Source organism: Hetaerina americana, unplaced genomic scaffold (assembly GCF_022747635.1).
Source record: "Hetaerina americana unplaced genomic scaffold, ioHetAmer1.1.p SCAF_4, whole genome shotgun sequence".
In the NCBI taxonomy this organism is placed as follows: domain Eukaryota; kingdom Metazoa; phylum Arthropoda; class Insecta; order Odonata; family Calopterygidae; genus Hetaerina; species Hetaerina americana.
Genome location: NW_027286985.1, coordinates 40486792 through 40499245, shown reverse-complemented (window position 1 = coordinate 40499245; position 12454 = coordinate 40486792). Strand labels below are relative to the sequence as shown.

At 37.3% G+C, this 12454-nt stretch overlaps 1 protein-coding gene across 1 annotated transcript; it reads left to right on the top strand.

The window, feature by feature from the left end:
- The first annotated feature begins 2058 nt into the window (after positions 1-2058).
- Positions 2059-3219, top strand: LOC139692170 (uncharacterized). Its single transcript, XM_071590234.1, has one exon. It carries the CDS (start codon positions 2059-2061, stop codon positions 3217-3219), a length of 1161 nt encoding a protein of 386 aa, XP_071446335.1.
- The last annotated feature ends 9235 nt before the right edge of the window (positions 3220-12454 follow it).

Sequence of the window (12454 nt, the reverse complement as noted above, 5' to 3'; positions counted from 1 at the left end):
TAAATATTGCAAAAATGTAACAAGTCCTGAGGTCCTATCAAAAATTTGAGGTTACAAATGACTATTAATTAAAAGCAGGGAGAACTTATGGAATCGTAAAATTGAATTACCGACTTGATTATCACTCAATTCGACTTAAATCGACGACAGTGTTTTACAGTGGCATTCGGACGGTCATTACTATATTACTTGTATTTTTCGAGAAATTCAATTTAAGTACGTTTTTGTGTCGATCATGAAGAGAATTTGACCACTAACTACCAAAGATAAAGTTGTAATAATTTCAAGTCGATTTTCGGCTGATTTGGTTCATCTCCCTCATTGTTTCTTTTATCTAATTGTTCATTCACTATTAGAATTACAAATTTACTCAGTTTTAGAGCGTCTTCCACATACAAGAGTTGGTACTCAGATATAACTAGAACATCAGATAATACATCGGATATAACCAGAAAATATAAGTTATTCATGACGTAATTAATTGTATTCAATATTGCCATTGCAGATACCGATCGAAGCATAGTTAGAAGTAATTCAAAGAATGAGTTTACCATCAAAAGGCAAATATTACACCACAGGATATAATCTTCTTTCCGTTTCCTCTTACTATTTTGTATTTCTTCGTTTCCCTGTTATAAATAAGTCGATGAGGTATCCATCAATTTAATTTATTCTCTGCGAGTGACCTCGACTACGGACTATAATTATGGCAAACTCAAACGCTATGTTTATAGACAAGGAAACAGCAAATGAAAACATTGATGCTAAGGTTGTTACTCATTAGTTCAGGGACGTGAATGGAGGAGAGCAGACAGCGGATGAATAGACGCCTTCGAAACCTAGCTCTAAGATTTGATGCTGAATATCAAATGAATTGATAAACTGAGAAACTAGGAAAATATTCCTAAGAATGGAGGAGGGAAAGGAAAACGAAAAATTGCAAGGAAAAAAGAATTAAGCACATCTGGTGTCATAATGGATTGTTTTGGAATGGAAAAGACAGGATATTTGAAGGGAAAGCTCCCCGAGGAAGGCCAGGGGACGGAGAGGGCAGGTTAAGTAAGGATGTTAGAAGGAAAACTTAAACGGGCATAAGGAAGTGTGCATTCAAAAGAAAGAATGGAGGGCTTCAGTCAATCAGCCATGGGATAGAACAGCTGATGAGTTGATAATCGAATTGGCAGCGTAGTTAAACCGAATTTTTGTTTTTAATACAGGAATCACGTTCCCTGGAACTAAAGGAATGATCTAAGAGCCAAAATTAAGATTGTTTAAGCATTAAGGAGACATTAGCAACTATTATATTAATTTTATTCATGAATATCAAAAACGTTTTACTAATAGGCATATTTTCATCTCAAATACTTTTCATCTTGTTCCCTCTGTAAGTTTTCAGTTTGTTGTGATATAAACTAGAATGTTTGAAATGACACACCACCGCATCAAACTTTATTTGCTTACCATCTGCCACTTCATAAACTTTTTCTTCATGAGTAAATTCCTTTTGAGTTAAAAAATTATTGAATCGTTTCTTTTACGTTTCACTTGAACATACATCAAAAGGCCTCATTGTTTTATCTCCAAAAAGTAGTAAAAAATCGAAAACATCAAATGAACATTTGCTATACCCATTGAAAATGATTCCAACACCATGTCAATACATCGATTCATAAAATCCGCTTTCATTTCGGATGAGGGACGGCACTACTCAAAACTCTTCGCCTTCCACCTATAATTGACAGAATCGGGAGCCAGTGCATTCAAAGAACCTCGTCAATATTTCAAGGCGTCGACGCCATCGATTTAAGATTCCCTCGTGTCTCGAAAACCGATTTGAGACATATTTTCTCAATCGTACTCGCACGTTTCAATGCATACGCATAAATCTTTTTACAACCCTATTCGCGCGTCGGAAAAATTAGTGGGGAGAAGAAAATATGAGAGGGCCCGACGGGCGATTTGATTGACCGGTTATTAATGAAATGTGGTGGTTCCCGATGGAAAATATACGTTTCATATCCCACCATCAATGGGGCGAGAGAGGGACCGATATCGAAGATGACGCCGGCGGTGAGCCACCTCGCGAAAACCTCGACTCAAAGCGTGGCCGCCCGATTCCTGAGGCCGAGGAGGTGGCAGCAACGGAGGACGAAGCTCATGGAAAGGAGGGACAGGCCGAGGAAGACCCCCCGCGACGTATTCTGGGCAACGTGGCCCCTCTTCCTCACGAGCCAAGTGCTAGGGGTCGCCCCGTTCCCCTTAAAGTATGGCCGCGGGAGGGTGGAGACGACCAGGGTGCTGCTGAATTACAGCCGATTTGCCTTCCTGTTAGCCTTCCTCTCCTCGATCTACAGCCTCCCCGAGATGGTCCAGTATCAGTTGCAGGAGTCAAACCAGATGGACATCCCCCTGAACGCCTACGTCAATGCGTCCTGGTGGTTCATGTGCATCCTTGTCGGGACTGCCGGATCCATCTGCTTCTACAACCGGAGGGATAGGGTCCAACAATTCCTCCTCGACATGGTCCGCTTCGATGCGATCTCCAAACTCTGCAAGAGCCTCCGCCACCGGAGGACGCGTAGGCTGCTGGTCCTGAATTTCTTCTGCCTCTGTTTCCTTGCCCTACTGGGCTTGTTGCACCAGGTTTACTCTGCCCTGACGGAGGCGCTGCAGGACAGCAACCTCCTCACCTTACTCGGCCTCTACTGGCTGCTCGTCATAATAGTCCTGGACTCTCAGTTCTCCACGCTGGCTTGGATGCTTAAGGAGCGCTTTCGGATGGTGAACGACGGAGTGAGTCTCGTTCTCCACTCAGGGTCTGACGATGCCTGGACCCCGCTCATCGTGTCGGCAATAGGGATAGGGGAAGACGTCAGAGTTTTGGGCACGAAGTTTTATCCCGCGGTGAGAGGGAAAAATGCACTGTCCTCATACGTCCGGGTCCTAGCCACGCTTAACATGTCGCTCTTCCGACTGGTGAGGACCCTCTGCCAGGCGTACGGCTCTCTCGTGTTGGTGCAAACCTGTTCCAACTTGGTTCAGATTACGTTCCACCTGTACTATTACATAGAAGAGATGATGGGACTCCTAGATTCCGACGACACAGTTTACATCGTAGGAGATTTAGCAGTTTGGTGTTGCCCTTATATAGTTGGGATATCAATGATTCTAGCATCCAGTCACATAACTGCTAAGGAGGTACAATGCGATACGTTTTAGTTTAATGTATTTTTCGCTGTTGAATTTCTTATTGAACTCAATATGAATTTTTCCATAGTTAATTCCATTTGTTTACCAACACACCATATATATACACATAAACACCAAAGAATAATTATTTATACCCAGCAATTAAAAATACTCGGAGTGATTACGGGCGGAGATAAGGGGACGGGTCACTGACTGAAATCGTACTTATAAAATCTTAATGTTGAATATGTTCAGTCTAAATAAATTACACTTCTTTAGATTTTATTTTTGGGAAGGATTAGGCAGACCATTAATGTATGTTTCTTTGTACTAATTTTCTTTCCCAGAATATAATGATTATTCTGAACGTTTCTCAAATGTCATAAGTCAAAAAGGCAACGAAGAGCACCTTCAGAAAGTGTACCTTAAGTAATCTGCTATTATTCAACTAAAAACTCGGCGCTGAGTTCATTACTACCTTGGATGACTGCCAACAGAAAAAATTTAAGTTGCCAGTATCAAACGAGGTTGTCAAGAACTTACTGAAATTTACTGAAAAAATGGTTACGAATCAATTTTGAGGTCAAGAAATTAACATTATTAATCTCTTAAAACATTAACACAATTTTATTTACCTTTTTACAGACCTTACTTTACACAGAAAGTGGTTAAATTCTCATCTTTAATGATTACCGTTCTCATTCATTTCATGGGCTATAACTTTATGGCACCACGCTGCGGTGGTGCTGATAGGCTGATCAAACGGGTGTCCTGGTGTCGGAGGCCTTACTTAAAGTGAAGGACCATCAAGCTAGGCGAGAGGTGAGACGTATTTTTAAATTAATATCTCTAAATACATAGATAAGAAATAGACCTAATCATTCAATCAATCATTGGGTTTTAAACGTTATCACTGAATATTTTGTGTAATCATCATTTTTATACCAATATAATGAACGCAATGAGATAATTTCCATGTCCCCATTGCTTACAGGAAGCTGGTCATTGTAAACTCTACTTGAACAGGGATAAACGAAATTTTCTTCCGCTAACTTTTAATTTCTTCGAATTAATCCTTGGCTTTTCACTTCATTTCAAATTATCCTTGACTTTTCATTGCCTATTCGTTTTCGCATAATCATTTCGTGATAAGGATATTTTTTCTTTTGTGTGGTTATTTTCTATAAACCCTATGGACATTTATTATCATAGTAATCTACCAATTGAGATTTAACAAAATTCAACATCGAACTTTACAACAAAGTCCCTCCATGTCCTTATACTTCCTTCCTCCCTTCATCCCATTCAACATCCCTATCCTATTCCTCGCCTTTCCTCGTTTGCCTAACATTATCCCCTTTATCACAGTCTTCATCACCTCACTGCCGATTAATGTGCTTTGCATCCATTTTTCCTGTCTACTTATGATTCCTCCCAGCATCCTCCTCTCCTCCATCACCACAGCACGGCCACATTTGTTTCGCATTCTCCATCATCTTTTGGATAATCCTGAGAACCACTATAGCTGCGTGCAAAATCAAACGTATTGTTCGACCAAAGGACATATCGTTCATTTTTAAGAAACCTCAACATTTAATTTATTGATAATAATATTCCTGCAGCAGGTAATACTGTGGCTCGTCCTTAATGCATTCCATGTGTTTTGTAAATTTGTCTTTAAATAGATATTTTATTATATACAGAAGGAAATGCGAAACTGTTAAATTGTGACATAATCACTGAAGTAAAACTTTCCACTCAATTTTATTCGGTACAAATAGTTTCGACGCCGATGCGTGATTAGGCTAAATAATATAAAATAACATATTAATCTTTGGATCTCGCAGGTCCTAAATATATATTTTCCTCGCAGTTACGACTCTTCTCCCATCAGCTCCTGCACACCAAGGTTCGCTTCACAGCTTGCGGCTTCTTCTCTCTCGACTTCAGTCTCCTAACATCTGTGAGTTACTCTTCAATTAAATCAAGTTTTACCGCGCGAAAAATATTGCCAACGTTACAATCCGTACATGAATAACAATATTTTTACATCGGGTGTCAATGAGAATTTCCAAATTAAGATTTTAAGAAAAATAAGTTAATCAGCAACATAAATTTTCACATAACCGTAAATTTACTGAATATAATCTCATAAAAATTCCAGAACTTTATATTACTTTAAGCTATTACGTTTTCACGCCATTTTTAAAGAGTTACTCTTCTTAGTAGTAAAATATTAGTTTCTGGAAATAGTAACTTTAATATAAGATATATCTCTAAGTATAAAAAACACATCAACCGGCTAGTATGATAAGTGAGAGCAGAACTAACCTAAAATTGAGCTTAGTGGATTTTATTCATCATGGAAGAACGACTAGTTTCTTGCCTTGTATACAAAATATTGAGTAAAATTATTTTTTACAACACCTACACTCGTTTATTCATATTATTGGATCTCATTAACGTTAATATAAATTGAAAATAAATTCAACTTTGTATTTAGTCAATTTCTTTCTTTCGACAGAAATTTACACTGTCATTTGGATTCAATGGAATAACTACATCTTTGAGTTGCGATTTAAATTAGTTTTTTCTCTCATATGGCTTAAAAATCTCATACGGAAATATTTGCATTATTAACACCCTTCCTTATTTTATACGATTAGTTTCGGCCATGACTTCGCGACAATATCATTGCCACCGTTCCTCAGATTAACATATATGCCTTTCATTTTTTCATAAATTTCAAGTTCTCGTATATTTCGAACTCACTAATGAAACCAGGAATTTTCATTTGGTTTCGTCAAAAAGTAAGAGAATATGTGAATCTAATGAGACAGCAACTTTAATTTTAGAGTAAAACATTGGTTTGCATGTCACTAAGGATGAATTATTCTGCTCTACATAAAAATGTAGAACTTTAAATCTTTGTCTTCGTACTGCAACAGAATTTGTACAAAGTCCGAAAAAAAAGTCGTCAATTTTATTTGGGCTCCTCTTGTCCTGGTACCGTTCTTTCATTAGTTAAGGCCCTGGTGGGGCTCGTCTATTACTGAGCGCGCTGAGATAGCGCTTTTGGGAAGTTTTTCATGAGCAAAACTAGGAATTTAAATTACAACTATGTTTAAGATGCTCTTTCCTGCTAGATTTACAATAACCTCTATTCGCTATTTCTTTAAAGTGCCTTTATCATTTCCATATCTCTGGAAGTTCCAGTAATTACCGCGCAGGTATTTTAGTCTTGCTAAGCTGGTAGTAGAAGCCTTTATTTTGAATTGGTCTCATTTCAGGCCCTAAAAATCGTTTCTTTGGATTAGTAATTCATGAGAGTTATTTTCTCAAATAGAGAATTTCAAGTGCGCTTCGATCAACTCATTCGAAAAAGCTCTTCTTCTCAACACCAAGTAGAAGTGTCATTGTTATATAAATCAATGTTGAATACACGCTTAATTGTGCTCAGTCCTGCGACTACAAGAAGTGCAATGACCACTTTCTTCTATCATGGGGTTACTATTGCTTTTTTTCCCGATATTTCTGGATGTAATCATTTCTCTGAGCTCCGATGCACCACACAACGACAACCAAGAGAAATTCATGGAAGTCGATTCGTATTCCATGACGCAATGCCTTGAAAATCCCGGGAGAGACCAAGTAGCAGAGACCAATTTAATTCACAATAAAGACAAAATATGCACTCTTCCTACTTTATTCTATGCATATTGATTTTCACACCCTAATTCATTTCTTTGATACCTATGAGTAGAAAGGGTTAGTAGCACCGACGGAAACTTATGAATTTCTGCTAACTAAAGATTTCTGTCCACACAAGTATTACCATCGGGCTAAGTTTAGGTAAATTGTCAAATTAACAACTCTTATTAGGGTAGTAATTTGAAAATGGCTTCGACAGACGAAATCTTCACTATAAAGCTCAAACCCTGACACAGACGGTAAATAAGGCTGTACCATATGGTTTTTTATAAATAAATATGAACATTTTGTGATAAAAAAGTTTCAATATGCACTATATAATATAAAAATTGAACAGTAAAACTCCTTAGCCGCAAACCTTTTGAGTAATAATGAAGAGCCTGATAGAGCGATACGTACGTACCAAATTTTCATGATAATCACCATCTTTACATTTAAGTTAAAGCCCAAAAACACATGCTAGTAAGTACAGTAAAATACGGGTATCGGTAATATTATTTTATCTCACACATGAAGCAAAAAGAGGCCGGATGATCGTTATATTATTATCGCAGGTATCATAATTAGGCATTGACTGCAAGTGGAAACATCAGCAAAGGCTTGTTTAGCTAACAGTCACTAAAGGTATATGAGCATAATATGTTTACCTTTAGGAGCCCTAATTTCATTTTTTTATTCATCCCACAGATGACCGCTGCAGTGGTGACACATCTCGTCATTCTAGTTCAGTTCCAATTGGCCGGTAGAGATACCCCGACGGCGTGTAATTGCACGCAAGAAAACTCTACAATGGCGATGACCGGGCTTATAACAACTCCTCTTCCGTGAAGGCGTACCGTTAAGAACCCCACCCAAATTAATCTACGAATAAAATGCTATAGGGTTTATATTATCCACGACGTCCTTGTGAATTATACTCATTGGATGGGAGGGAGATATTGTACCAGAGAATTAATATGAACATGAAAGTTAACTCTGGTATCCCTAACGGACCCATCGTAACTTACACCGACCGAATGTATAATTCGAGATACTGCATAAAGACTGGTGTACACTCTAAAATTAAGGTGATGAGTGTATTTTATTTCTGAATAACGAAGAAGATATGACCTTTTAAAAAGCATTCCTTAAGAGAAGAGGTCTGATCTCAAAATCTGATTGACTCTCTTGTCCAAAATGTCCTCGGTCTTGGGAAAACAGAGAATCCATCATCAAAAATGAACACTTACACGACGCTATAAAAAGCATAGGTTCATCAAAGTAGTTCAATTAAGAAACTTGGATGACAGAAAAAGACAGGAGCAGACAGTTTACAATATTAAAAGGTAATAATATGGCATGATGAAAAGCATATGAAACTTAGATAAAATTTTCTCTTTCAGCATAAATTAATTTCGTTTCGATGATTATTTCCATTCCCAAATTGCGTCGCTAGGGTTAGTATGGGTAGAAATTTTCGGAGGAAAACATTGCTGGATATTGGGGGAATCAAAGGTACATTGGTGTGAAACATTAAATTGCCGTGGAAGATATACGAGTTGATACACAGCAGCGGGAATAGAGAGCATGAGTGAGAACGATGACAAATCTTGGGACTAAAGCATTCCAACAGATGCAACTAATCAAACGAGCATTAAATTTAATTGCAATTTGCCCATGGAACCATAGTTATTAATATAAGTACCTTAAAAAGAGGAATGTGAATTTATTCATTAACTAAGTTCACAAAAATTTCAAAATAATTCTCACCAGAGTTGCTAGCCTTGTTGGATGTTGTCATAAGATTTATTTAATTTAGAAAATATTAATTTATGTTGAGTATTTAATCAGTTTGGAGGCACGCGTGTTTTCAAAGAGATTTTATTAAAAACCTCAAATACCATATTTTCGTTAGAGTTCAATATATAGTACTATATAATCGCCCGTTTCTATCTCCCCGTCAAAGGCCGGATGTATGGATCAATTTTGGGCGAGAGATAGGAAAGGATTGAAAATTGAAGGGACGAACTAATTCATTCTGCATGGACAGAATACCGAATGAATTACTTCTACCATCTAAACCTCATATCCTATTATCAATGGAGGGATAGACAATGTCTGCCACACTGTCTATCCCTCCATTAATGTGTGTTCAGAACTGTTTTGGTTTATTTAAAGTTTTACCTCTCTCATTCGTCAGGTCGGCAATATTGATGGTTTCTATCAATAATAATTGCAGCAATATTAGAGCTCGGAGTATGAAAACGGTCTAACTCAGTTGGCAGCATAACTTCTATAGAGGATATCACCAACGGAAGAATGTTGGTGGTCTATGTCCAAGACGAAGTTCCCAAGTGTTGGATTATTAGAGAAATAGCCAACACAACGTTGTAATCAAGGTGCAATAGGTCATCACATCTCATTTTACTCCGCAAACAAAATACAGTGTCTGAAGACTTCAGCTAGTTCTTTCTGCCTAAATTAACGCAACTTCTCCAATTACTACGACCACCCCTCCTTCCAAATTTTGCGTTTCGATGTTCCCAACCTTCCAATGCCGTCTTACATTTTTAATCGGCCCCATCTCCTAGCCCTAATAAAATAAATATTTTTGGAAACATATGGTGATCATTTTTAAAAATGTTCCTCACAGAGGAAAATTAATACATATGGTAGTTTTAAAGTTGTAGCTAAAATGTCTATTTTTCATCCGAAACATTACAGTATACATACGAAAACCAGGGAAATAATAAAAATCAAAAGAGACGAAAGAGTGTGCAGAATTACCGCGAAAAAAGTTTATCTTTATTTTAAATGGACGATTTTGACATGAAATCTAATCTGGATTACATAAAAACCTAATAAATAAATACGTGAATGCGTTTGAGGCACCCGAAAAATATATACATATCTAATTAACCTATTGACTTTTTTATTTTTGAGAATAAATTACTACTGAATCAAGCTCAGAAGAATAAAATGGACACAATAAACCGAGGGAAGGAGAAAGAGGTAAACTAATGATTGCATATTATAGCATGAAAACATAATATGAAAATAAAAAATGGGAGGCATAGCAATGAATGTAACATACCGTAACTTAATAAATACCTTAAACGGAACAGTATAGACGAGAGAGTTGAATTGGGCGCAGGTAGACAATTTCCATGTTGGCGCAATACGTATCTCCGAAGAAAACCACGAAAAGAGGAGGAAAGAAGACGATGAAAGCCTACGAGCCTACGAGCCTCATGGCCGTTTTCCATGGAAAGCACGTTATTCAGTGTATCCGTGTGTGAGTTTAAAAGAAAACTGTCAACGACAGCAAGGGTAACAAGTATTCAGAAAATAATTCGCTTGCGGAAAGTAAATTAAAGAACCTGGTCAATAATTTTCATTTTTTTGTCTCAAGGTAATAATATTTATAAGACTGGCACATTTTCGAATTTTGATAATCTCTAAAACTACAGTAATCAACCCGAACGTTGATGTGACACATGATGGCAGAGTAAACATTTTTCCCTGGGCTAACCATCTGAAACTTCACTGATAGATCCGGAACCCGAGTAATCACACAGCTTGGATGAAGTCAAAGGTGTCAAATCACCAGGAATAGAAACCGCGTTATCTGAATCCTGTTCCTCAAAACTGCAAGTGAGTTAAAAAGTCCTCGTCATCTTCACATTAGGAGTCTGCTGATGGTTACATTATTTCTTGCCTGCAATGCGCAATATGTGAATCTGAAAGTTTTATTTCACTTTTTATGACTTTATTCCGCGATCTTGTCAGTTGAAATGTGACTTTGTGCTCTCGGTTAGTATTCTACCCACTAGGCTAACCAAGCCACCTGATAAACTAAACATAAGTGGGTAATAACGATGGAATCACAGCTTGCTGTATGTGGCTGAATAATACAAGGAATCCTCATAATATTATACGGTAAAGCAGACATGTACGTACCTCACATTAACACGTCTTCCATGCCTTCAAAGAAAAAAATATATTCCGAAAACATAAAATTAATACGTGTTTTTAACAAACATAAAGGCTGTTGAATTGAATAACAATGAATCAAGAGCGAATTTCTCTCTTAATATCTGTAATTTATTTTGTGTTAAAACTACGTTTATACCATATTTTGTGATAAAGTTTATCACCGAGTATGGTAACAAGCAACCCTAATAACGAGTCTTTAATATTTTAATCTAACACCTCAAAAAAAAATTCACTCAATTCCAACTTGATAAATTTAACAACTAATTTTACAAATAGAATTCTTTTCAGCAACACATGAACACAAATACTTTTTAATATATCGAGGAAAATTATCAGATATATCCCAATGTTAATCATTTTAATCATTGTAATATTTCCATTCATTTTTATTGAAAACGAGAAATAACAACGAAAAGTGAAGAGTCAGGCGTGATATTGTGGAATCGAGACATAATGAAAACTTCGTTGCAATTTTCCACAGTTAAAACTTTATTGCCGACCATGGTTTCGATACACTGTATCATCTTCAGGTACCTGAAGATGATACAGTGTATCGAAACCATGGTCGGCAATAAAGTTTTAACTGTGGAAAATTGCAACGAAGTTTTCATTATGAGAAATAACAAAATTATGCATAGTAACCTGCATAAATACTATTTAGGTACATACGAGGTACTTGGAACAATATTGCCATTGCTTTTCAGTCATTCTTTAACTTATTTCATGCCACTGCTGGTCGCTCTTCATAAGAACTGCAAGGTTAAGGTAGCAAATAAATGTTCGTGCCTCATTAATTTGACTTTCCCTTTGCTATCTTACAAATTCATGTTGGTGGATATAATATGTTCGTTGGAATCAATAAAATTTCTCATAATGACACGTTATTTGCTAACCCTTACCTCCGTGATTAATCTATTAATCTTGGTGTTACCTATGCGCAATGATCTTCTCAAGATATACTCTCCCCCATTAACTTTAAGTTCAAATACAAGTGTCAACGGCCTTAGTCTAGATAAGACGATTGAGTGAGGGAATATGATGCTCCTCCGACCAGAGGAGAGACCGGGGTCATCAGCTAAACCATACCGATATGTCAAAGAGAGAGGGGTGGTCATGCTCCGCACTGTTGGCGTCAAATATGACACCCACCTCTACCTGACAGGGTTGGTCAGCATGTTGATGCGGACCAAGATATCTTTCATGGCCAAAAGACTTCCAGGCTTCGTCCATGTTATCACGCACGTTTACACGATGGTGAAAATCGCGCTGCTGCGGATAGAATGCGGCATTACCCGTCAGGTTTCAGCATGGTCATTCTCCGTTGCGATTTTGTTCCACCCATGGAGGGGAGAAGACTTTCACGTCTATGGCTAACTCTATGAATCTACAGTGCTCTACTAAACCGCTTCAACAAGCACGCTCGCGAAGAAACCAACGACTAAAAAGTTGTATATCTCCAGCGTTTTTTTCAATAAAAGTCAATCATAATATAAAACTATAAAGGACCACATAATTTTTAGTTTGGAGATCGCATATTGGTAACACCATTCCCTTTCTTCCCATAGCGAATTGAACGATG

Coding starts and splice junctions, on each gene's coding strand:
- LOC139692170 (XM_071590234.1), top strand. CDS start 2,059: ATGACGCCGGCGGTGAGCCACCTCGCGAAAACCTCGACTCAAAGCGTG.